The sequence below is a fragment of the Astyanax mexicanus genome, chromosome 1 (assembly GCF_023375975.1).
Source record: "Astyanax mexicanus isolate ESR-SI-001 chromosome 1, AstMex3_surface, whole genome shotgun sequence".
Taxonomy (NCBI): Eukaryota; Metazoa; Chordata; class Actinopteri; order Characiformes; family Acestrorhamphidae; genus Astyanax; species Astyanax mexicanus.
In genome coordinates, this window is record NC_064408.1 from 11,866,528 (window position 1) to 11,894,305 (window position 27,778).

At 37.0% G+C, this 27,778-nt stretch overlaps 1 protein-coding gene across 3 annotated transcripts in view; it reads right to left on the bottom strand.

Annotated features, from left to right (window-relative positions):
• Positions 1–1,475: 1,475 nt before the first annotated feature.
• The window catches only part of flot2a (flotillin 2a), a 46,195-nt gene continuing 19,892 nt past the window's right edge, over positions 1,476–27,778 (bottom strand). Inside the window, exons 3-11 of one of the 3 annotated variants that reach the window (XM_007255837.4) lie at positions 23,898–23,988; positions 15,418–15,541; positions 13,727–13,845; positions 13,306–13,419; positions 11,780–11,899; positions 10,357–10,571; positions 10,045–10,228; positions 8,185–8,334; positions 1,476–6,908 (exon numbers count right to left, since the gene is read on the bottom strand). In XM_007255837.4, coding sequence (XP_007255899.2) covers positions 6,870–6,908; positions 8,185–8,334; positions 10,045–10,228; positions 10,357–10,571; positions 11,780–11,899; positions 13,306–13,419; positions 13,727–13,845; positions 15,418–15,541; positions 23,898–23,988 — 1,156 coding nt within the window. In that variant the 3' untranslated portion in view covers positions 1,476–6,869. Of the gene's footprint in view, positions 6,909–8,184; positions 8,335–10,044; positions 10,229–10,356; positions 10,572–11,779; positions 11,900–13,305; positions 13,420–13,726; positions 13,846–15,417; positions 15,542–23,897; positions 23,989–25,512; positions 25,604–27,778 lie in introns of all 3 variants that reach the window. The other 2 variants (XM_007255838.4, XM_049466401.1) reach the window with 2 other exon arrangements.

Below are 27,778 nucleotides of genomic sequence, written 5' to 3' on the forward strand. Positions count from 1 at the left end.
GGAGTCTATCCCAAGGACTCTTATTGGTGTAGCGCAGCATAATCACCCAGAACAGGAATTGAACCGCAGTCTGCCAGGTAATAAGGTGGTTAGCTCACTGACAGGTAGTGGTGTTATCCACTGCACCTCACCAACTGGATATAACAAAGTACCCTCATATGCCAAAAGTCATGGGACAGCAGTATGTTACCTGATCAAGTTTGAAGTGTTACCTCAGAGAACAGGCTTGAGAATTCCCACACCTGCATAAATTGTGAGGTATTATCTTGTGAGTGAGGTTGAATGAACACTTGTTAGCATGCTCATAACAAGATGACCTAAATTACGTGAGTTTGATAGGGCGCTTTTAGCCGATTTAGCTTCCAACAGGCTTACAATGCTAGTGATAGGGGTGATAGCTAGCTTTTCCTAAGCAAAGACACTTCATTAGTAGAATTCTGAGGACCCTTACATTTGAAACGAGGCACTGAGAACTTTGAAAGTGCACAGATAGTTGATTTAAAAAACTGTTTATACACACAGTACCTTTCAGCTAGTTCTTCAGATATCGCCATGTTGAAATAAATTTTGCTTGTTAGTTGACTTATCATACTTTTAAAGCTCTCAGTGCATCTTCTTAAAATTCTGTCAATGAAGCTGTGTGGAGATACTTTGAGTTAATTGTGTAAAAATAGTGATCTCTTTGCATGAGCAATGCTATGCCCCTATCACTAGCATTTTAAGCCTGTTGGGAGCATCGGCTAAAAGCTCTGTATTTCAGAATGCTGGGGGTGAATAAAGGAGGGATATTCGACCAAAGTTTGTACTCATAATTTTTTACTATATACACCCCAAGTATATTTCATACTGGATTTCTCCTGCTCCTTAATTTAGTCTCTTAGTGGCATTGGCTTTGGAACTGGGGATGGGTGGGATGTATCCCACCTAATATCAGAAATAGGTGGATTTGTCCCCCCCATGTGCTGCAGAGAGGGGGTGCTTTTCATGGCAGTGTGCAGATTTAGGCACTACTATGGTGCAGAATTCAGCACCCCCGCCAGGAAAAGCACCCCCTCTCTTTTTCCTTATTTCTTATGAGTGAGTAAAGCTTAGAACAGTATCTTGGGTATTTCCATTTTCTAAGTAAAGTTAAAGCCAAGAAGACATGGATGTGCGCTCCTTTGGGGGGGGGGGGGTTGGGGGGGGGGAGTGCTTTTCCTGGCGGGGGTGCTGAATTCGGCACAACACGCGAGGTCAGTGATGAGGGCAATGAATCGCAACAATAATATACTTACATAGTGCAATAAAAACGGCTTCTGAATAATGTCTTGTTCTGTTGGGAGACTGGGAAGGTGAGGGTTTTTTTTTAAAAAGAGTGGAAAAAAATTAAAATTTTATACAATAGAATTGACTTGAAAATACATACAAAAGTCTTAAATTTAATTCCCTCTTATCTGCAGACACCCAGGAACATAAAATAATAAAAAGACACGAGATTTGAACAGACACTTTTTTTATTACCATGAAGTGATCAAACAAATTTCTACAGGTGTTATACTGTATATATATATTCATTACATATATTCATCAGTTATATGGGAGAGGTAAAGTATAGGTATACAGTAGGTAACTAAAGGCATTTCACGTTTGGTCATCTGTTGCATTCTCACACCTGTATGAGCTTTGTAAACTATACAACACACCTGAACCTGAATCTGGACCTGAACCTGAACTGGAACAACTCTCCAAAAAAGACGCAACAACAGGGTACTGATAAGGCAGTCAGACGTATGGGTTAGTAAAGGAGCTGATGTCACACAACGTCACACAGTCTTTCTCGGTATTTATACAGCATCTAGTAACAAAGAGCAGAGGGAGGATAATGGGATTTACACTAATCGCATATATTTGTAGAGATGTATCTGCTTAAATTTAAACGAATCTTTAATATTCCTATAGAAATATTTGAATTTCTCAGAAATTTCAGATACAATTTATCAAGTGTAGAAACTGTTGCTGCTGAGAAAATATCGTAAACTAAAAAAAATTAAAAATAAAAAGTACTGGTTTCTAAAAAGTACTAATTCCACTATTTTTTTTTGGTGTAATAATGTTGACTTATATTTAACGCAGAATTATATTCTTTTTAATTCACTAAACATTCTCCAGCATTTTCAAACCAACCCTCATTTGGTGTCTGTTCCAGCTTCTGATTGCTATAGCTGATAAAATGACTTTTATTTTGTTAAATACATTTTTAAAGTAATCTATTAGATTTTTTTTTGTTGTCAAGCCAATTTTGGACACTGTTTTTGATTATCCTCCACAATAATTTGATTTTATTTAAAAAAATGAATAATTGACCAACAGAAATGCTTCAAATTATATATTTAAAAAATACAGTTACTATAGATAAAAGTAAAAATGTTAGTTTTAGAGATAAATGATTTTGTATGGGGATCAATGAATTTTAATTAAATCAACTGAATTGGGGATGTAAAGCAAATAATTACATTTTATTTATTTTTTTATTTTTGTTAATTTTCTAGCCTTTTTGGACAATTTCTGATATATCGTTTTATATTTTTGATACATAAGTCCAATTGTGTACTTAAAGGACATTTTTAGCTTTTTACTAAGCTGTTTTTAAAATAGTGTAAAAAGAGTTAGGATATGGAAAATTATATTTGCAATTTTCTTTCTTTTTCCCCCTCATTATAAGAGTGTTATAGCTAGTGTATAATTAAAACTGGAACAGGACACACCCGTACTGAAAGCCTTCAGACCATCAAACACTAAAAATGAAAAGTAAAAATGAAACTAAAAACTGCCAAAGTTCAGATGATCCAATTTTCACATTGTACAACTGCTGAACAACAGTAAGAAAAGACTAAACATGAATAATTACAAGAGAACAATATTCTGAACATACTGTATAGCAACTAAATAATATAGAACAACCTCGATTATCAACATTTATATATAGGTTTTAGTTCTAGTTTATCTATATAATCTATATTATCTAGGTGATTATCATCAATACCCAGTAAAGAACAGAACTATATACTTACAGTCTATGGCTATTAGATAAGCTACATGTCCTATCTTTGACCCCTTAACCTTATTAATTACTGTATTCCATTAAAAACAGTGCAAATGTGGCAGCCAGAGGTGAGAAAGCGCTACTGTGTATGGCTGAACGGGGACTATCAGAGGTCAGCATAAGTTTTATTCTCCACTCACTTCCTCCAGAACTACACTACCAGCCCGACGAGACAAACACAAACTCTACATACTGATTGTTTAGAGTAGCACAAAGCTGCTGTGTACTAGTTAAAGAGAAATTCCACACATATTTTAATTTAAATTTGTAGTTCTGCCAAATTATATGGTTAAAATCATTATGTAAGTGATTTGGTGTGAAATCAGTGAGGAAAAAAAAACATCTGCAGTGGTTATTTTACTGACATGCCAAAAGTCATGTGACAGAAGTATGTAGATGTAAACTGATCTTCAAATGTTGCTCACACCCACAGAGATCACTTAAAATTATGAGATTCTTTAATTTTACCAAATTGAAAACCTCTACAATATTATCAAGAGGGAGATGGATGATCACAAGCAATCAAACCAAGCTGAACTGCTTGAATTTCTGCACCAGAATTGGCATAAAGTTATTCAAAAGCAGTGTGTAAAACTGGTGGAGGAGAACATGCCAAGATGCATAAAAACTGTAATAAAAAAACAGGGTTATTCTACCAAATATTGATTTCTGAACTCTTAAAACTTCATAAATATGAACTTGTTTACTTTGCATTATTTGAGGTCTGAAAGCTCTGCATTTTTTTCTAATTTTCTGCAAATAAATGCTTTAAATGACAATATTTTTATTTGTAATTTGGGAGAAATGTTGTCTGTAGTTTATAGAATAAAACAACAATGTTCATTTTACTCAAACAGATACCTTTAAATAGCAAAATCAGAGAAACTGATTCAGAAACTGAAGTGGTTTCTTTTTTTCCAGAGAAGTATGTATTGAGTCTAAGTTGTGAGGTATTATCTTGTGAGTGGAATTTAGCATTCTTCATTAAAGACATTACCACCCACAGTGGACAGCGCAGCAGTGTGTGGTAATGATCGTGAACAGCGGCTTCTGGTTGGAACTGTCCACGTGTACAGACCTTATCCACTTTCAATATACAGCTTCCGTGGAACATGCCAAAAAGCCTCCCATGACTTTTGGCATTGTAGTGATTTTCTCACCACTGTTTTTATTTTTTTTATTTTTTAATGAATCACACCAAACCCAATCTAATCAAATCTGTTCACATTTAAATTTTTCTAAATTATGCCAAATTTTTGGTAAAATGGGTGGAATTCCCTTTTAAAGTTCTAAAATTCCTTCAGCTATTTGGCAATAGCTTTAATTGTTGTAGACACATTTGGTGACATCAAATCAGTTATTAAAATCACAACTAAACTTTTAAAAACTAAAAAGAATGATGATATCTGTCGGCACAAATGACGGTGAGACACGAGGAAGTCACATACATATATATATATATGATATATAAACACTTCACAGCAACAGTAAATGATCTTCAGAGTGAATTCTTCAATTAAGAGTTCATATGTGGAACATCAGAACTTCTGCGTTCAGAGTGAAAACGTATAAAACGCAGTGACAGACAGGCTGAAGATAAAACCACGAAGATGTGTCCTAAAAACTAAAAACCTTAAAGTGTACATTCATTTACACAAGTGAACTCAAAACTCAAACATCTCCTTACCTCTCTTTCATATTCTATCCATCTATCTATCTGGCCGTCGTCTCCAACATCAGTTCTAACATCTCTAACATCAGTTCATTCACTCAACAGACCCTTATTATACATGCATTACTGGTACTCGTATGAATCTGACATGCATATGATGGATCTCGCTGCCGTTTCAGCATTTCAGCTTTGCATATTTACTGCAGTCTATGTACATACATTGCGCTTATTACTGCAACATACTATACACAGACCAAGCACTAAAAAAATAAAGAAAAAAATAGAAATAGCAAATTTTAAGCAAAATGTTTTTTTTTTTCCCCAGCGAATAGCAAAACAGTATGCAACAGCTGATCCCTTTTGTGTGAATGTAAACTAAATTAGCAACACTCTGACCAGGGCTGGGTAAAACTAAAATAAGTGTAGGATGTGGCTAAACAATTTTCAGTAACACTTTATTTTAAGGAACACAAATTAGACGCTTAATAATGTCTTATTATTTGCTTAACAAAGCCTTAATAAGACATTTGTAAATGATTTATTTGCTACCTATTAGCCTTTATTCTGTGTAAGTGTTTGTCTGTGATTGATTAAATATTTATTCAGTTCTTTTTAGTGTCTAATTATTGATAAACAGATCCTCACTTTAGAATATGGTACTTTAGTCACATCTTGATCTATTAGTGACTTATTAACCCCTTATTAACTCAATAAACTCCAGCACAGCCGTAACCTTGCCAAACTCACATAGATCAAACTGCTGCCAATTATACACTAATAACTGGTTTAAATGCATTTTGGGTTTGTGTTTACACTTGCTTTCTTATGTGATGTGGCTTTATCCAGATACAATTCAGATATTGCAAACACGTCAACATGTGTAAGCGGGTTGGAGTGGTTTGGGTGATTAGATTTGTATCTGGTTTAAATGCACTTAAGGTGTGTTCACACTTGCATTTTTAGTGGCATGGGCATTTTGGGTTGTTTACACTTGCATTTTCTTGTGGCATTGCCTTTTCTAGACACAATCCAGATAAAGCAGATGCAACAACAGGTTTAAGTAAGTGTTAAAAGCAGTTTGAGTGACTGAATTTGTATCTGTGTTTACACTTGCATTTTCATGTGGCATTGCCTTATTCAGATATGATTTAGATATTGCAGATGCAAAAACAGGTTTAAATAGGTTCAAATCAGTTTGAGCGATTGGATTTGTTTATTGACCTGGTTCTGCATTTTGGTTGCATTTACACTTTTATCCTTTATCCAGATATAATTCTGAAACTCAAGATAAGTAAAGTGACCAGGTTTAAATGGGTTGCCGAAGTTTGAGCAATCAGATTTATATGTATTTTAAAAGCATTTTGGATGTGTTTACACTTGGATATTTATGTGGTGTGGCCTTATCTTATCTATAACTTAACCTACAAGCACTACATGTCAGTAGTTACTAAAACCTTTTCTATAACTAGAAATTGTTGTAATACGTAGTGAGAGGGAGTTTTATCAAAATTTAGATTGTATAGAGTATACAGATTAGATTTAGATTTGATTGTATTGAATTAATTCATACCCAGCCCTAGAACTAATTATCCTCATTTCTATCAGCAATTCCAATTTTTCTTTACTACAGTTATGGCAAGAAACTGGCCCAGAAGTACTATCTAAATCTCTCTAAATACAAAGGCTAAACCAGCACAAAACACATTTAGGAGATGAAAGATGACATCAAAACCTTCCTCCTTACTTTCTCCATCATGTCAAGAAGATACTAAAAAACATGTTTGATTTCCTGAAAGCTGTTCTGAGATAATGTTAATTAAACACCGTACACAAAAAAAAGACATTTACTGGTAAAAAGATTAAAAAGGACATCAGAACAAGCAATGGGAAGATGAGGATAATAACAAAACCAGCCTCAACAAAACAACATCAAAAAATGGGCACATGCAGGTAGTCTGGTCCTATAACTGTAAGGCACCAGAGGTCTGGTAAAATAAAATCTCTTTCAACAGAGAGAGAGTTCTGTTTTCAAGTGTTTCTTTACAAAGGCATTTAAGAAGAGTGCATTGAAACTGATGTGTTGCAAAAGGCCAAAGAGTGGGGGTGGGGGGGTCTTCATGCTTGAGGATTGGTCATTTTCTGCAGCAAGGGGATCTGCAATGTAAAAAACAGACTTGATTTAAGTTTTTTTTTATCTAGTAAAATCTAAACTTATATATAACGCAACAGACAATTAATTAAAATACAGGACCAATCAAAAGACACACCTCCTCATTCAGTGTTTTTCTTTATTTTTTAATTTATGTATTTTCTACATTCTGGATTAATATTAAATTAAAAAAAAAACAATTAAGGGACACTTATAAAATAAAGTAGTAACAAGAAAAAAAAGTGTTAGTTCTCCACATGAATCTCCTGATCTAAACCTGATGAACTGAGATGTTGATTTGAGGTGATTTGGGAGGAGCTGGAGCTTCACAGCATGAAGGAAAAACAGCAACTATTGTTCAGCACCTCCAGGAACTCCTTCAAGTTTATTCTAAGTTCTATTAAAACTTTACCGGAGTGTGCAGATCTGTCCTCAAACATAAATGTGCTACTTAGAAGAATCCAAAGTATAAAACATATTCTGGTTTGTTTAACACTTTTTGTTTACTAAATAACTCCTGTGTTCCTGTATAGATTTAATATAGTCTTCAATATAAAATTTACAATGTAAAAAAAAAAATCAGAAAAAAAGAAAACACAGTGAATGAGAAGAGGTGTGTCGAAACTTTTGACTGGTACTGTACTAGCATATGCATCGAAAAAAAAAGAAAGAAAGAAAGAAAGAAACATTAGGCTAAAGGCTAAATACCATACAGTCTTCACAGGATTTAATTCATTTGAACATTTTCCATCATATTCCCTCTATTATTTAAATTTTATTAAATGTCCTTATTTATTTCTTTATGTACCAGAAAAAAGATTAGATCTGCTTACAACCTTTCTTTTAATTAAAACTTTGATACACATTATTAATAGTGCACTTGAGTGCATTACTAATATCATATATTATAACATGCTGATTTACTGACTTCTAGTGACTGAAATCTGGTGAAAATCCATGTATGCAAAAAAGCAGCATCATATTTAATCCTTTGCCACCACTACGAAATACAGTTAGATAAACACAGATCACAGATTGTGTGTGACACTTATGTGAGATAAATAAATAGGTTGCAGAAGATGAAATATGTATTATTTCAGCCACACTTTATTTGATTGTATTTGTATTTCTAGAATTTTAATGAGCCCAGATTAGATTAGTAGAGTGTTTTACAGTGTACATGAATGGTTGCAACTGTAACAACCGCAAATAGTCTTTCTGATTCTGAAAATGTAACACATTACAACTAACTACATTAAATCATATCAGAGTGCGCCTCACCTTTGTCAGGTCCACTCCTGTGAGGGCATTAACAGAGACGGGCAGCTCAGCCAACAAGCGATTCACTTCCCCGGTCACGCGGCTGCCCTCGCCACTAAGAATGACAATCTCATTGGTTCGGGCCAAGGGTGCCGCCACTTTCCCAGCAATCTGTACAGAAAAACAAATACTGGTTTAGTATGATCAAAAAGAGCTCTATCTTTTTAAGTAAAAAAGAGTTCTTCTTTAATTATATGGAACAAAGTATTGGAACACCTATTTATTCATTGATTTGTTTGAAATTAAGGGTATTATAAAGAGTTTTTCTACTTTTCTAGGAGTAACTGTCTCTACTTTCCAATAAAGGCTTTCCACTAGGTCAGGATGTTAAGATGATCACCTCGCCACTTCACCCCAAACTTTCTCCCTAAGGACCAATCCGATTTCACCCCTTGGCCCTACCACTTACCCCTACCCATTCTTTTCAAGTGTAACAATCCTCCCCCTAAGAATTGGGAGACCCCTTCAAGCACCTGATACGTCATCGGGAGCACTAGTTCAGTAGCCTAACTGCTAACTAGCTAATTTAAGGACATTGTATGTCTTCAGAATAGGGGGAAATGGTGCAGAAATTAATTATTATTGTTCATTTCTTAATTTATCTGTGATGGGGAGCTAAAATTAGCTTTTATTAGCTTTTATTTTACTTTATTTTCCATTCCACCTTAAATGCTGCAGCGCCTGCCGGCTGTTGCACCATTTAAGGTGGAACGGGAAAGATGGCTAGCTAACTAACTACTGAGACAAACTCCTAGCAATATTTTTTATGCTTGTTATGAAAGTTTTGGTCATAAAACATTGAAACTACACATTAAACTATGGTAATATAGTGCTAATCATCACTTTTAACAGGGAAAATATTTACATTTGTGGGTTTCTTACCAGTGATTTTCATGCCCCTTTGTTTGAAGTGTGCATCTGGAAAATGAATCTGGGTATGAAGAGCTAACAAGCCCCACCCCTTCCCCCCCCACCCCTCCAGCCTAACAAGAATCGGGATACTCCTACCCCTTGGCGTGCACGCGCACAACAAAGGGGCATGGGTTAGGGGTGAAATGGGATTGGGCCTAAATCATCTCAGAAGTATTGGATGGAGCACCACCATTCCAAAGAACATGGATGTGGAGAGTTCACTGCTCCACAGCTCAGTGCTGGAGGGCTTTATACCCCTCTACCCCTCTAGTTCCAATAAGGTCATTTTCATCTGCTCCAGAATGTTCAATTCTATTGACAGTTAGAAGTTAGAACAGGTCTGCACACTATAAAAACATGTTCATAAAAGTTCTTTACACAAAATCACTCTTAGATGAAGTGATCTCACCAGCTCTGTTCTTGCCAGTTTCAGTTCCTTTCAGGATGAGTCATTTAAGGGCTCTGTCACTTTTACACAAATAATCTGTTGCTGGCCATGCCATTTATATGCTGAGCTTTCACCACGTGTTAGTGTTAACTTGTGCTTAATGGCAAAACAGGAACAAGTTAGTTCATGCTTAACTGAAATGTAAGTACTTTTAGAAAATGTTTTCATTATCTGCTGACTTGCCACAGACAGTAGGTACAGATCCCTCCCTCAGACGAAGTCTGCTGGCTAATCATGCTGTGTACTGTCTGAGGTTCTCAACCAAAATGACAGGTGAGGGTTGGTGCCAGGGTGGTTCTATGCTGTATTTATTATTGTGACATCACAATAAGGGAGAACCATACAAACGGCCCATAAAACAACTCTTTCAGCTCATTTTTTGACACATCACTGTACTTTTTATCACCTGAACTCTCAATAAAACATTTCTCACAGGTTGTTATTTATCTATTCCCTCATACCTTGGGCAGTGCCTCCAGGACCAGGGCAGTTTTCGCTGCCTCTCCATACTGCATGTAGGCCTCAGCCTTCATCCTCATCTTCTCTGCTTCAGCCTTACCCACCGCCTCAATGGAGGCAGCTTCAGCCTCACCTATACGCTTGATCTTCTCTGCCTCTGCCTGTGCTGTCAGCACCTTCTTCACCCTGCGAAGAAAGAAGACAAACAGAGCATTCAGAATGTTTCAGTCCTGCTGTACAGTGTAATACCATCATATAGATCTTCATTATTAGATCTTCAACCGTCTTTCTATCATCCTTCCTGCTCTACGTACTTCTGTCCTTCTGCCAGCTGCTGCATCTTGTAGGCCTCAGCCTCAGCTGGCCGCTTCACAGTGGCAATCAGCTCCTTATCAGTGCGTACAATTTCTTTTTCCTCTATGGTGATCTGTTTCTTCCTCTGCACCACCTCAATCTCAATCTCCTCCAAACGGATCTTCTGCTGCTCCTTAGCTGCCTGCAGCTCATATGCCAGCTGAGCCTCGGCTTTCTGAGAGAGAAGGAGAGAGAAAGAACGATGGATGGATTACAAATACCATAGGAATTCCAAGAAATCCTCAAAATTCTATATTATACATGAAGGGAAGATGTATAAGCAGGGAACGGTCCCCAAATAAATGAATTTCTTGTTTGCTAGCTTCATTCTCACAGCAGGTAAAGTGGTCAAAATCAGATTTTTTCACCAAATCCAATATTAATTTAGGCTTTTAACTACCTTTTTAACCAGCCTTACCTTTTTTGACTTATATCAAGACATTAATTTGAACAGTTCATGATCTTAAACTGATGCACATGCTCAAAAGAGCAATGCTGCACCTGAAGTTTCAGATTTATCTGCAGAACCAAAGGTGCTATCAAAGAAATCTGTGGGATGACTGCTGGGATTAGGGCTGCACGATATATATCGTTTAAGCATCATCATCACGATGTGCGCATGCACAACAGTCACATCGCAGGACGTGTGATGTCCCTTAAGGCAATTAAATTAAACACGTCATGTTGCAATGTTTTGATTCTTGATACAAGAAGTAGATACACAGCGCTGTCTCTGTGTCTGTGTGAGTGACAGGCTGCTGCTACCTGAGAAGCGCGAGGGAGAAAGTGAGGTGGAGGGGGGTTGTTGGGTCAGGAGTGACCATGAGGTAATCGCATGGTCTCCATCCACATGGTAGAATTCCACATGAATTCACGCTTTTAATCCCAGAAAAACGCTCTTAATTACCATTTAAAATGCCATTTAAATGGCTAATTAAAGGGCCGATTAGTGTTGTTTTGATGTTTTCCTCGGGTTTTGAGGGCTCGACGCTGACTTAGCTCTTAATCGGTCTGAACACCAGACAGCATGCAGGTGGGGGCAGTGCTGATGACATCATGGGTCCTGCATTGTTTAATATTGTGATATATATCGTCGAAAAAAGAACATTTACAATGTACATTTTTCCCAATATCGTGCAGCCCTAGCAGGGATTATCACTAAGAATACATTCCAGCTTACGCACATTATTATCCCACTTCTTTAGTTTGTGTCCTTGGTGCCTTTAAATTACGCTTTAAAGTTTCTTTCTTTTCCTTTTCTCACAAACACAAATCACCCCTGCCAATCAGAACCATTACTCATCTTCAGATACTGTATGGCAAAGTCTGTCAGTAACTGTATCACCTCAAAACATAAATATTGATACTTGAGTTGGGCAATACCTTTGCATTGACTTCCTGATTAAAGGACGCTTTTTGCATCTCCAGCTCACGCTTCGAGTCGGCCATTTTAGTGTCTGCCAGGAACTTCACATCCATCATTTCCTTCTTGCATTCTGCCTCCTGCAGAAAGAGAGAGAGAGAGAGAGAGAGAGAGAGAGGAAAGAGAGAGGAAATCAGTCAGAGAGCAGACAAAATCAATTTAAATCAAATATACTTGATTTATATGTTACTACAAGCTACATTAGGGCTTTGCCAAGACTAAGGATGCATGAACACGGTTTAAATGTGATGTGGCTGCATGTAGAGAGACATGCAAAAGTTTGAGCACACCAAGTCAAAATGTCTGTTACTGTAAATATGTAGATAAGCAACTAAATCATGACCTGATTTCCAAACATCATTAGAGATGTGCCATACTGTATCGTACGCAATAACTGCAAAAAAACGTATACAATAAAAAAAAATCTAAAAGCTGTCTATTTTGTAATTGTTTTGCTATTCACTGTATTTACTTTTAAATGTTTGTGTTTGCAGTTCATATGCAGCAAATAAATAAGCTACACTTTAGTATTGTGGAAGATTGTTGTTGAATTACTTTATTTAGGTTACATTTTTTAACATCTGTTACACCATTATTATTTTATACAAAATCAGGGTCTTGGTAATTTACTGTTACTGTACAAAATTGACAAACGTTTACAGATCTTTTGTTTCTACTATGAAATGTTTATACTTAATAAAACTTTTATATGTATTTCGTTTAGTATATTCTTGAAATTAATGCTTTGTCATATCACCAAAAATATAATTATCGCAACAATAACACTAAAATATCATAACATTTCTTTAAGGCCATATCGTCCACCCCTAAATGGCATACAGAAACAGAACAGAAACAGAAAAACAAGACATTTCTTTGATTCTTTGATTTAAAATAAGATTACTGTATGTTGCTATTTTACATACAGCTACTTAACATACACTGTGACAAGTATGAGAGCTTGTAAAGAGGTTTTGCAGCAGTTTAAATCCTTTAGTTTTAATTTGGTAGATTTTCAAACATCCGTCTTTGTTCTACTTCTAGCTCTGTAGGATTCTGGGATTGCTTGTAAGCAATGCCCTCAGTGAGGTCTACCCACACACTGTCCACCATTTTTAGTTCAGGAAACTGACTGAGAAGTTCATGGAATGACCTTCAGCTTGCGTATACTGAGGTAGTCCATTGTGTGTTTAGAACCATCTTCCTAAATGTCTTTTGCAGTCAAATTAAAGAGTTTTGATTCGTTTTTTTCCAACTTTACAAGCAATTCAGAAACTTAACTTGATATTTACTGTTTCAGACTTTTTTCATTTACATAATGGACTGAGGAAACAGCTACCTAAAAGGGTTTGCTATCATTTTAACGAAACATGGCACTAGATGTAGCACTGGAAACAGCAAACTGCTTAACTGTCTGAAACCTGGGATAATCTTAGGATTTTTTTGTGCTTTGAACAAACACATTGTGGTACAAACACAGACATACCCTGATTCCTGCGTCTCTCTCAGCCTCTGCGACACCAATGTCTGCATCTCTCTGCACAGCTGCTGTCTGGGTCTTTCCCAGAGAGCTTAGATAGTCCACTTTGTCATAAACATCCTATTAGGAGAAAAACATGTACACTTTATAAATCAACTGCATATATAACGCATTTGATTAGGGGTCTATAGTTTCCAGACTGCTGTAATTACATTAAAAAAATAACTTACTGCTGTCTTCTAATGGGATGAATTTACGCTTTTTATTCATATTAAGTACCAATATGAAATTTCAAGGCTAATAACTAACAACTAACTTAACTACACATAATTTTAAGCCTCATATATAATAAATTATGACTACACAAATATTGAGCATTCATACAGTATAAGAAATAATGTTATAAAAATGTTCTACATGTGTTTACCTTAATAGTGAAGCTGAGAATCTCAATGCCCATTCTGCCCACATCAGGGGCAGCCACCTCCCTCACCAGACTGGCGAACTGGTCTCTGTCCTGGTAAATCTGCTCCACTGTCAGAGTGCCTACAAGCACAAGGATGAGGTCAGTGACGCAGAAGTCACTTAACATCACATTACACAGATGAGACACTGAACTAATCACCTACTGTTTCAGACTAGCTTTCAGCACTTAATCATTTGTTTTACTAGATGTCAGTTTGTCAGTTTATGACTGAGAATGAAACAGAGCTGAGTGTGAATTACAGTAGATGAGGTCACACTAGAAGTAACAGATCAGTGGACGGGAACCAAAAGCATCCATGTTTCCAATAAACTGTTTTCATTTGTAGCATCAGTATGTCTTGCCAGCACTATTTTACAAATGAGATTTCAAATGTTTACCCTTCAGAAAAAAATAGGCTATTTATAATCATGACACACACCATAAGTACAGTGTAGTACAATAGAAATCCAACCAATGAAGCACCAGTTGGGAGGGAGGGATGGATGGAGGGAGGGAGGGATGGATAGAGGGATGGATGCAGTATTGTATATAAGGATAGATGGAAGGTTGAAGATTTGGATAAATAAATGGGTGCATAAATGTGTGAAGTTGGATGGATGTATTGATAGATAGATTAGATAAATAAATAGATTGATGGATGGAAAGGTGAACTTTTGGATAAATGAATGGATGCATTCAGTATTGGATGGATGGATGGATGGATGGATGCATGCAGTAATAGATAAATGGTTGTGTGTGCAGTATTGGATGGATGGGTGTGTGCATTATTGGATAGATGGGTGGATGGATGGATGGATGGTTGAATGTGTGCAGTATTGGATGGATGGATGGTTGAATGTGTGCAGTATTGGATGGATGAATAGATGGATGGTTGAATATGTGCAGTATTGGATGGATGAATGGTTGAATGTGTGCAGTATTGGATGGATGAATAGATGGATGGTTGAATGTGTGCAGTATTGGATGGATGAATGGATGGATGGTTGAATGTGTGCAGTATTGGATGGATGAATGGATGGATGGTTGAATGTGTGCAGTATTGGATGGATGAATGGATGGATGGTTGAATGTGTGCAGTATTGGATGGATGAATGGATGGATGGTTGAATGTGTGCAGTATTGGATGGATGGATGGATAGATAGAACAATTGGATTAATGAATGGATGTGTTCAGTATTGGATGGATAAATGCATGCAGTATTGAATAGATGGATGGTTGGTGTGTGCAGTATTGGATGGATAGATGCGTGCAGTGGTGGCTGGATCAATGGATGCGTACAGTGATGGATACATAGATGGATGTGTGCAGTGATTAATAGATGCATCCAGTAATGGATGGATCGATGGATGGTGCATTTCTTAGAAAAATGCCTTCTATATAAGGTATCATGCAAGATAACCAATCAGAAAAGAGCTAATAAAAAAAAACAGTTTAACTGGACCTTAAGGAACAACATAAAATACAAGAAAAATGCAGGAGCTTTTATCTAAGCAAATTTAATAAGGCTGTAATTGTGACATATGTAAGGCAGTCTAGTAGAGCTGATGTGGATTAAAACACTGAGAACAATGTAGACAGATGGTCAGCTAAAAAACAACAAAGATTTTCAACATTTTCAGGCCTTACTTACCCAGAATGGAGCGGAGATGACCCTCCAGCGTCTGCAGCACCACCCCTTTAATTTCAATCACTGACTTACCAAGGAACTGCTCACAGGCAAGAGACAGAAGCTCCTTATCAGTCATTACTTTCACCTGGGAGCGTACAGGGACACATATACACACACATTTATTAGTGTTGGGTAGTAGCAGAGAGGTGCAGACACAGACATGCTTTTATTTGTGTAGATTCAGACTCTATTGAGTGTAAAGGCTACAAGCTAAAGGCTAAAATGTCACTGCATTCCAGAAGCAGGATGTCATGGTTACATCCATATGGACTATAATAGAAGTGTTCACAACTGACATAAGTGAAATGTCATTCCTTCATTGGTTCTCTTCCCGACAGACTATGAAAGGCTATTTCCGGAATCAGTCTACAGTAATGCTCTCATCAGGGCTCAGTGTTTGTGTTTACATGTAGAGGCAGCTGCTCTGCATTAGCAGAAACCAGATCTGCAGAAGGAATCAGTGGGGCTGCTTTAGGGGTTCCCTATAAGTACACAGAGCTTACCCTCCTCACATACTGCAGTATGGAATTCCTTTCACACAGAAATAGAAAGACTCTGAATTTTTAGAAGCAGACATGCAGAATAAAGATCTTATTGTAACACAAAGGGATAAACAACTCTGGCCTTCAGTATTAAAATATAAACATGTTAAAACAGGTTTTTCTTTGATCCTTTTAGAAACTAAGAGGGCTTCACTTTGCTTTGTCCAATCAGATGTGGGTATTTGTGGGGTGGAGGCCTAATAATTGCACAAAAGTATTTCCACATGCTATAAAGGACTTCATTGTGAGGACCATCAGCTGACAGCAGAATAAATGGAGATTTTGAGATAGAACTTTAGAGAATGTCACTGGATCTGAAGAGTTGGGAAAGCAGTGAAAAGTACATGGAAACCTAGTCAAATATAGAACATTTTCACAGTATCACAGTAATAAACTATATAATAATGGTTTTCATAGGGTTGATTTTGGAGAATCATGGAAGTACAGCCTAACAAGATTAAATATTTTGATACATCATTGCCATTGTAAGGGCAAAATGCAATAATTTAAAAATTCTTCTTTGTTCAGAATGACTGAACTGTAGAAAAATGTGTCAGATGCCCATAATGTTTTTAAAATCAATAACATGCATTTCCTGTGCATCATGCCCTTGCAACTGATTCAGAACGAGGCAGTACTGGCCTAAAAAGCCAAGCTCTCTGAACTAGAGCATCTTCTACGTGCTTTAAATGGAAATGCTAACGGAAATCTGGCAGCTAGCAGACGTTGTCATACTGACTAATCAGAACTGCAGACCCAATTTACCAATGCTGTGAAGAACAACACAAATAAGCAGCTCTGAAATGTTTTAGTGCAAGTGGAGAAGGATCATGTCATGGCTAATACAGTCCAAAAACCACTAGTGTAATGAACTATAACTTGCAGGAAGTAATGCATTTTTACTCTGTATTTTGGAAAAAAGATCAACTTTAATGTCATTAACCTCCTTAAATAGGGGAGGGACAAAATATTGATATTGTGATATATATTGTATAGTTTTCTTTTGCGATACAGGAACAATACAATTTTGTAAATAAAATTTTGGCGCTCTATTTGTTTCCTAAGACTACTTCTTTATCAGCAATAATACACAAGAGGTAGTGCCAATGTTACACGTTATATCACGAACGTCGAATGCATTATTGTGATTATACCACAGTTCCATTATCACTGTTTATAGAAAGATTATGAGTTAAAGCGGACAAGAAAATACAATATGTTTGGTTCTAAACACTCCGCGAGTTTAAATAGTTCCATTGCTGCTCTGTTTGTAGCTGCGCTGTTCAGCTTGTAAGCACTGTACTGTTACTAGGTTACCTGTATGAGGTGGAGTAATACATGGAGAGCTTCGGTTACAGTGCATTACCGGCTGATAACGGCACTCACAGAACGCCTCTCAGCCAATCACATTGCAGGGATCGGAACTAACTGTGGTATAATAGTTGTGAAATTATGTGAATCTGACGCCAATAAATCCATAATTTACTTATTTAGGAGGAGTATTTTATCCTCCTCAGTAACACGGATGTAGAAATAGAGAACTGTTTTGTGATGTATTGAATATATAATTGTCAGTGTTGGCAAAGTATCATGATATTGTAATACCCTAGTGACAAACCATAAAATTGTGATACTGTGACAATCGTTTGTGCTACAAAGCTGTGCTCAATTGCCTCCAGACCAAGTTTAACATCTTAAACATACAAAGCTAATGTAATCTTATGTACCCAAATTAGCATCATTTACCACATCTTTGTCTCTTATATGAGGAGGAAAAAACTGTGTGAACTTAATTTAGCGTATAAAACTGAAGGCCAGGAGTTGCCTATCCCTCTCCATTCATCACTGTATGTACTGGTTACGCATTTATGTAAATCAAGTGACTAAACATAGATATACATTGATCAGAGTAATCAGTCAGTAATTCATCTTGCTCCCCACTGCTGTGAAATGGAAAGAGAGTGAGCTGGTCCTTTAAAGAAAGAGAGACATAGAGAGTTTTGTGATCTAGGTCATGACAGAAGCCGCCCTTTAATGCTAAAATGGCACCAGCTTATCCTATTGTAACTGCTGGCATCCAATCAGCGTATAAAGGGATGCTTCTTCCTTAGCTGGGATTGGTGGCCGTGCAGTCATGCTATTGTGACTGGAGGAAAGAGTGGGCAGTCAGAACTGCGTTGCACTTAATCTTTAGACTGAAGGTGCGAATGTGGGCATACAAAGAAAGGGAATGGGCAATATGATATGGTTTATTTCATAACAATATGATACACTGTGCTGCAGATATTGGCATGAAACATAATCTTATGAAATGTTGTTTACTCTGTATAAGCTTTCATAAGTTTAGATGTATTTTCCAGACTCATTATGGCGCACATGCCAGATATACCCATGATACACTGATTAACTATTTACCAATTTATTTAAATATTGATCATATTGCCCATCCCATACCAAAACTGTGAGACAGACTGAACCTTGAATGACTCCCTGTATAAAATACAGTCATAAACGCAACATATTTTATATATATATATTTAGACATGCTACTGCACTCAGTTCAAGCAGCACTGAGCATATAGGAGCACTATGTAGTTCTATAAATAAAAAAACAGACTGTATTTCTGTATATGTTTCTCTGCATACTTAACTACTATTATCCTCCTTTCACCCTGTTCTTCAATGGTCAGGACGCCACAGGATAGACCACCACAAAGTGGCTATTATTTGGGGTTTTTAATTATTTGGGTGAGATTGACAGAGTGGTGGTGTGTTAATTATGTTGTATTGGTATAAGTGGATCAGATGCAGCAGTGCTGCTGGAGTTTTTAAACACCTCAATGTCTCTGCTGGACTGAGGATAGTTTACCAACCAGAAATATCAGCCAGCAGTGTTCTGTGCACATTATTAAAGGACTAAAAGATGACCAACTCAAACTGTGCAGCAATAAATTCAGAGCTTTTGTCTCTGACTTTACTTTATCCACAACGTGGAGCAGCTACTGTAGGTAAGAGTGTGTAATAAAATGGAGGACAGTGAGTGATTAAACACAGTGTTTAAAAACTCCAGCAGCACTGCTGTATCTGATCCAGCACAACACACACTAACACCTCGCTAATCAGTGGTAATTACTGCAGTGCAGAGAATAATGACCTACCATTCAAATAATAGATGTTCTATGGTGGCCCTGTTGGATCCTGACCAATGAAAAACCGGGTGAATGAGGTATAATAAAGCATGTAGAGAACGGATTGGCTATAGTCTATAACTATACAACTACAAACTGCTCCTATATACTCAGTGGAGCTGATAAAATGGACAGAGTGTAGAAACAAGAAGGTGTGGCTGGCCAGTGTCTATATACAATTATAAATACTCTTTTGTGTTCTTAATATGTCTTATATGTACACATATACAGGACCTACTGCTACTTGAGTAACATATTACTCTTTAAAAAACATCCTGAAGGGAGTCATTTCCGTTTCAGCTGCAATCACTCATTCCTGTCTGTCCAACAAGTCCAATCAGCCTCTCAGCCAGGACACTACCAAACACAGCCTACAGGGGGAGCAATGGCCAAGCACACATACAGATAACAGCTGCATGCATCTGTGACAACACAACTCCCCCATCTCTCGCCATATACAAACACAATCATTCCCATGACATGCTCAGACAAAAGAAAAGGGCAAATATGAAAAAAGAAAAATAATAATAATAATAAAGGACAGGGAGGAGACTGGCAAACACAAAAATAATGAAAAAAGGGGATGATCAGTAAAACAGCGAGTCCCATGACTTTGCTTCTGTTGTTACGGTCTTTTAAATAGCTGTTACTGGTCCTTGCTTTGAAACTGGATTTAGGTAGAACATGATTATGTAATCATTTACTGTTCAGGTTTAGACGGAGCTTAAAGGCTGACGCACATATTTATATACGAATTCAGTACACTTAAATGAAATTGATAAAAAAAAAACTGAAATATTTATAGATGTGATTCATACATACAACAGGATAAAACTTTAGCCTCATGAATTTTCAGAGTATAGAAATTCAGATCCATAATATTACGATTTTAGAAATTTATACCCATAATTTTTGCGATTTTAGACATTCAGATCCATAATTATTCTGATTTTAGAAATTTATACCCATAATTTTTGCGATTTTAGACATTCAGATCCATAATTATTCTGATTTTAGAAATTCATATCCATAATTTTCCGATTTTAGAAAATCAGATGCATAAATCAGATTATAGAAATTCAGGTTAATAAATTTTATATTATATTATAGAAATTTATATCCATACATATTGAAATTTTAGAAATTCAGATTCATAAATGTTAAGATAAAACAAAAATCAGAACAATGAATTAAAACTTCATACAACTAAAACTCAGACATCCAAATTCAGGCCAGAGGTGAAACATCCGGGCTTTACAAATTCTATGATTGAGTGATTGAACGCACCATCTAACCACACCATCTAACATCCTACTTAAAATTTGTTAGATTTAATACTGAAACATTTTAATTTATGAATAGGAATTTTCTTAATCGAAAAAAGAATGGATAGCATAACATTTTGCTCCTGAATGTTTAAAATCAGAAAAAAACATTAATATTTAAAATCCAATTGTATTTTAAAATATTTTTTCAAAAGCAATTTTCAGCACCTTGCAAATTCAAAATATTATTATTATTATTATTAAAAAAATTAAAGCATTAAATATTGCAAGTTTATTAAGTAATATTAAAAGTAAAACGTATTTAAATGTACAAAATGCAGATACAAATATTGCCAGCTTTTAAGCTCCATATATATGTTGCATATGTTAAGAAGCTATAGAAGACTTTTGGGCCATTAAGGAAAAATTAGGTCCTTCAATGTATTGACTGGTCAGGCCTGGAACATGTCTGCATGCTTTTTTTTTCTCTTCACACACTGAAACATGATACCTGTGTATATAGTGTGTGTGTGTGTGTGTGTGTGTGTGCTGGCCAGAGAACCTGCTAGCTTGGCTGACTAATGCTTCTGCACTTGAAACCGAATCAACTAGCATCACAAGGTTACGGCCAGAGCGTCGTCGTCCGGGAAAACCCTGCACCTAATGCAGCTATTAGAGCACTTCCAGGAAGCCTTTAACGCAGGCACATGGACCTCTGGTTTCTATAGAAACAGCCAGGGGGTCATTTACTCTCGGCCAATCAGAGGTAGGCATTTGAGGCGGTGGCTTGGTTATGGCAGAAATGTGTTTCAATGGCCTTATTGTGAGGACCACCAGCTGACAAAGGGGTCACTGAAGACAGTAAAGCTGGAGATAAAAGTGAGTGAATGTGAAGGGCAGGCTTTAGAACAGTTCACACAACTTTCCCAAGCACAGAACATTCTCTCAAACAGCCTTGTTTATGCAGTTACAGATACTGCATGATGTATTATTCCTTATAAAAACAGCCCAAATGTAGGGAAAAAAGGGAAATTTGAGTAAATCGTTGTATTTTATCATATTTTATCTTATTTTTAAAACTCAACATAATCAAGAGTACTAATATGTAAACAGTGGTGGTGATTGTTAATGACGAAATTGCATATCATATTGTACTATTAAATCTGGACCTGAGTTGGGGCCTTTAAAATCACGTTTAAGAAGTTCATGCAAGAAGTTTTAGGGCAAAACGGAGCCTAAATAAATATTTTCTTTGTAGGAACTGCAACCTATGATTCCCATCACCATACAGTTTCACTACAGTGAACAATTTTAGGCCAGACCACTCTAAAAGGCTTGCATTAAAAAAAAACTGTAAGAACCAAGCACAAATTTAGAAAAAGCCAGCACTGCCTCAGGGACGAAGTCAAAACACGGCCTGCTAACCCACATCTCCAGTGGCATGGCTTTTCCATGTGGACTTAAATACATTTGAGCTTAAATGGACCTTCTATTTTTAAATCTGTTTACATTATTTTAATGTGTATATTCCTAAAAAAAAAATGGATCAAAAATTAAATCAATAGTAAATAGGTCGAAATGGTTAAAGGAAAGGCCTCTCAGGATTCAGTCAAATCAGATACAAATTAGTACAAGTCTCTGCTGACGGCTGGGGTCCGTTGGGAAAAGAAAAACTTCCCATAGAATAAATAAGCAAATCCCTGCTGTGCAATTTGGCACGTCAACAACACAAAGCAAAATGAACACATCAAACTAAAACAGCACAATAAATAAATAAAACCCAGTGATTATGTGGACAGTCCCTTTCCATGGCCCTTGGTGGTCTTTTATATTTTTTAGAGCAAATTCTGGTTTGTGGATCGGAACAATTTTGGGATAACTAATGAAAGAGGTAGATGGAAGAACATAGTTCAATCCAAAAGCTCTTTTTAGAGACCTGCTAATTAGATCATAATATCTCTGAATAAATATCACTTTCAGAACCTTTAATCAAATAAAATAGTGCACTTTACTGTGTGAAATAATTATCCAGTATTTTTCAACGTAATCTCTGTTGTGATTTGACAATACAGTCAATTAAAATAGCATTTTTCTTGATACATTAGTTAGTTCTGGTTTCGCACTGATGTTTAGTGAGCACATGAAATAAATAGGGACATCCTGATCCTGTCATCATCACGTGGGCTGTGTCTTACTATAACTGAAACTGATTGGTTGGCAGAACGTTGGCAGCTCAGTGAGATTCTGAGATTTTAAATTACTCAGAAACATGTTTTCACACTGCAAACAAACTGTTTCATGGTTCAGAGCAACTGTTCTAGAGCAAGAACATTTCTTTTGATTGGATCAAATTTTGGTCTTTTAGTCGTAACCATGGTTTGACGAAAAGTCTGAAAGTCTGGACCAAACAAGATAGGTCCAATGGGTTATTGCTTAAGTAAGGGTAGAGAAACTTGCTGTTTGGCGTTGTGACTAAGTGTTCACATATTTGCCTGTGTGCTACACGTATTACTATATATTACTGGAGGCTTCCATTAGAGGGCAGGTGTCTCTGGTGATCGGTAGTTGCTTAACAAATCCCCCATTTGGTGCATTCCTCTCTTTGTTTTTCGGGAATATTCCACAATGTGTGGGTGTAGCGGTCTTGAATTCCCTTCAATTTCAATTTACATGTTTCCAGATTTAAAAATGATGCTAATCTCTTGCCAGCTCCTCAAAACTTTCCATTAGTCTAATGCACTGCCCCTAGCGGTTTGGTGTGCACTGCACCTTGCGCATGTGTCACGTTCATTTCTAAAGGATGTGCACATCTAACGCTGCAAACGAATGTAGGATACACCATTAAGGCAACCATCATGCCTCCTCAAACATGTAGTTAACAGCAAGCATATCTGTACCCTAATAATCCACTGGCTTTATAATGTTTGTGAGTTTTGAGAAGGAAACTGAATACTGTCTATGTAAATGGAAAGGCATTTTGATATTAGGTTTTTATTGTAGATTTTTTGTAACAGTTCTAATCTTTAAGAAACCCATTTCAATTGCAAGATTTTGAAATTAGATGCTTTTAGATGAGTTTTTATTCAATTATATAACTATATTTCTATAACTGAAAGTGAATTAGTCAGCAAGCTATGCAAAGTGTGTTGGCTTGACTGTAGACAATAAACTTGTTTTTTTGTGTTTGTCGAATCAGTACCCATAAAGCTAGAGGGAGTGCCCAGCTGACCAATGGGAAGGGGAAACTGAATGACCTTCACTTAAATGACAGAAGTTTGGCACTGTGCAGTCTTTTGGCAGGAACCAGGAAAGGGTGGAGGAAGGGAACAGTAGGGGGTCGAAATGGGTGAAATAGTGGTTAAAAAAGCTGAATGGTAAAGGGTGCGGGTTCTGAAGCATCCCGGGACGAGCTGGAAGAGGCGCTGGGAGAGGTATGATGAATTTACCTGTGCCACCCCTGTGACTGTAAGAGCCACACCCTCCGCTGTCTCAACATCCTCACACTTGGGCTGCAGGGTCATAATCTCTAGGGTTATCCTGTTGGGAGACGCAAAGAAAGGGAAGAACAAAACAAAAAAAAGTTTGGCTATGGTGGTCTAAGGGAAGAAATGGAGGGGACAGAAGGAAGGAAAGAACGAAAAGAACAGATAAAAGGAACACAAAAATAACACAAATCTGGAAAACAGAAATGTGGTGGTACAGAGTTTACAGAAAACAACAACAACAACAAAGCATTCGTTCACTCCAGACAGAGGCTCCAAGGGCACTGGCTGTAGACTTTGATTGAACGATCTGGGCTGAGGTTTGTAGAGAATTCTCAATCCAATCATAAGTAATAGTGTTTATTAGAGATGCATGATATCTGCTTTAATGGACAAAACTGATATTACATAATGTATTTACTGAACTTCAGCAGAGCAAGAGTGTTTTAGCGAAACTGGGCTAAAGTGTCTTTTTTTATTTACTACATTTTTATCCAGGTCTGGGGATGTAATGATTTTTTTTTTCTGATGATTCAATAATATTAAATGCAATATAAACATGTAAGTATGTACGGGGGTCAGGTTGCATAAGGAGAATACACTGAACTTTATTTAATTATTAGGGTAAAGAATGTAATTTCACAAGTATGCGTGCCATCAAGAAACATTAAGCTGTTGGATTTGCATGGTATTGTGGGAAATGTAGTGATTTAAGAGTATAGCTATCTATGGTAAATGTGCTCTTGTTTGCCCCTCCAGCCCTCCTGTTCCTTCTCTCATTCTTCTCTCTCACTATTTATTCTTTATCACTCACTGTTCTCACCTTTAAATTGAAATGACAGAAAATAAACAGGTAAATCATCAATTTGCTGACTTTAACACCTTATTTTAACTCAGGAAAGTATGGTAGAATGGATGTGGATAATGTGTCAGTGTTTTGTGAAGCACATTGAACATGCAAAATTTTGGGGGTCCATATAGCTTCTAATTTTACATTCACTGCATTTCTGGGAAGGATGACATACTTCTACATTTATATCTAAACTTATAGGACTTTTTTCTATTTTTATTGTATATTCACATAGGCAAAAAATTCACATAGACGATATGATCATGCACCCCTAATTTTGTAAAGCAACTGTAAGTGTGAAAATCAATGCAATGGATTTTTGCCAAAAATATCTATATATTTTTTTTTATTCAACCCCAATATAATTCTGATCAAGCAAAGTCCTTCAGCCAGTGCATGTGGACGTTCAGCAGTTCGCTGCGCTGCATGACGGTGTAGCCAAAGCCAAAAGCATGTTAGTGACAGCTGACTCTCTCTCCCCTTCACTGCAGAAGAAGACAAACAGAGAAAATGCACTCGTGTGTGCATGTTTGTGTGTGTGTGTGTGTATATAAAGACAGGTCAGAAAAGAACAGACCAGCACACACTCGAGTTAGCACTCGCATCTCCAAAAGCAGCCTCTCCTGTTAGTCCCTGTCTCCACCATTGTTAGGCCTGAGTCAGTTGCTTTCGTTTGTCTGTTCAGTTTTTTTTTTTTTTTTTTGGCTTGCTTCGCCTGGGTTGCATTACCTGAGCCACCCCCGTCACGTCCAGGGGGACGCCCTCCGAGGTCTCGATATTTTCACAGCGACACAGGATGGTCATTACTTCCAGAGAAAGTCTATGCAGGCAGGCAGATGGGCAGGCGGGGGGCGGACAGGAAAGGGGGAGGAGTTAACAGGAGAGGCAGGACAGCACAATATTATCAAAGCATTAAAAGAATCATTTTAGGGTTGGGAGGTGGGGTGTAAGGGGTTAGGAGTCAAATATTAGAAAAAGTCAGATTAGCTTGCAACTGCAATGTGTACTTGTGTAACATTCAACAAGTGATGTGTCAATCTAATAAAGGCAGAAGCACTACAACTACAGAAGCCTTTACAATAATCCGTAAAACATCATGACATCATATGTCAGTGTTTGAGATACTACCCAACTAACCTTCTATACACACACTTCGCCAACATGTATTGCCATGTTGCTTGCATTAGCCACAGCATGTCAAAAGCACCTAAAAATCTTTAAACTAAGCCCCCAACTAGATACACCATCAACCTAACCTTTTAAAGAAACATTTCAACCCGAAACACACTCCAAATATCGTAAAATATGACTATAAATGGTTCCAAAATACCAGTTTTTACACTTAATACACGAGAAACATATTTACCAACCATACAAACCAATCCCATTTCTACTGCACCGTTGGTAACACTGTTATTCAGAGTGTATTAAAGTGGTAAAAAAATAAAGAGAGTTTTAGTTGTAGTCTTGAAGTGATCCAACACTGGGTTATGATGGGATGGTGTTTTATCCACTAGGCCAGTGGTTCTCAAACATTTTAGACTATGTACAAAAAGTCTAAAAGTCATCCACAGGAACATACGAACGCTGTTGGATATCTTGATGTCAATGTGAAACGCAATAAATCATAGAATGTAAATGTATACTTCAAATTCCAATAGAAATGCTGCAAAATGGCGTTCATTTTGAAGTTTATGGCATTTGGAGATACAATATGTCAATGAAAGCAGATAAATTCCTAAGACATAAGGCCTATCCAGATGGATTTAGTTTCTCAGGGGGTCCTGGGGTAATTTTTTTCCGTCTGGAACGACCATCTTTTACTCAGACGTCCTTTGAGAAAATTGCAGGCTGAATTATCTGTTTTTCGCTGAACTCCGTGGTCCTTCGGTAATTTTAGAAATCTCTAAGTTTTGTCACTTCGCATTTAATAAAGCAGCTATTTGTCTGCCATGCATGCCATGTCTGCCATGCACTGTAATTCCACGTTTCCAGGGAAATCCACATAAACACAACAGCGAGTGGAAATGGAGGAGCTAATGAACGCCATATCCTATGACCAAGAAAGCCAAAAAACTCACTGGTCCTCCTGTTTTTTCAATTGCAGTCTGGATGCAGGAGTTTTATTACTGAGTAAAAATGTAAAATATTTTTTTTTACAGACGTCCCCCTAAAAACGAATCCCATCCGGATAGGGCTTTAGATCATATCCTGGTACCCATGTGTTTTTAACTGTATAATCTTTTGTTTTTGATACATTCAAAACATGTATTTGGTGGTGTACCATCTTGGTGTGCTTCACATACCACCAGTGGTCCACATAACACAGTTTGAAAACCACTGCATTAGGCTATTCAGTGACTTTACATGTTATCACTTTTGGGTTTCCATTTGGTGTAACATGCTACAACTCACGTGACCACTACTATCCTGAGAACACTCACAATACATCCAAATTTTTTATCTGAAACAATCAATAAACAAATAAATACCAACACAGCGTGCCCAGAACAGCTACACATGTACAAATTCACAATCAACACTGAAAACTCCTTTTTGAATTGCAAATTTACCACATTTTCTGCCTAATCCCATAACTAGCAACGCCTCCAACACTAGGAGGGTTCATAACAGCACATGCTCAGATGAGACTGTGGCTCTCCATCTCGAAAACAACAGCTAAAAGATTCCTGTGCTGACCAACATAACAGTATGAGTTAAGTAGGGAGGACATTTCTAGGAACAAAACATCCCACAATGACAGACCTCATCAAATATGCAGCAATAAATCTTTAGGAGCTTCAGGCCATAAACAGCTAAAGCATGGCTTAGTGGTACAACGCTAGAACACCAGTTTAATTTTCATCTGTCAAACGGTAGACACAGATGGGCATCATTGAGTGTGGCCATGCTGCAATGTACTCCAAAGCAGTCTGAAGAATTGAAGAGCTTGATAAGCAGCAGGATAAGTTCATGTCAGCACATCCTTCTTTTT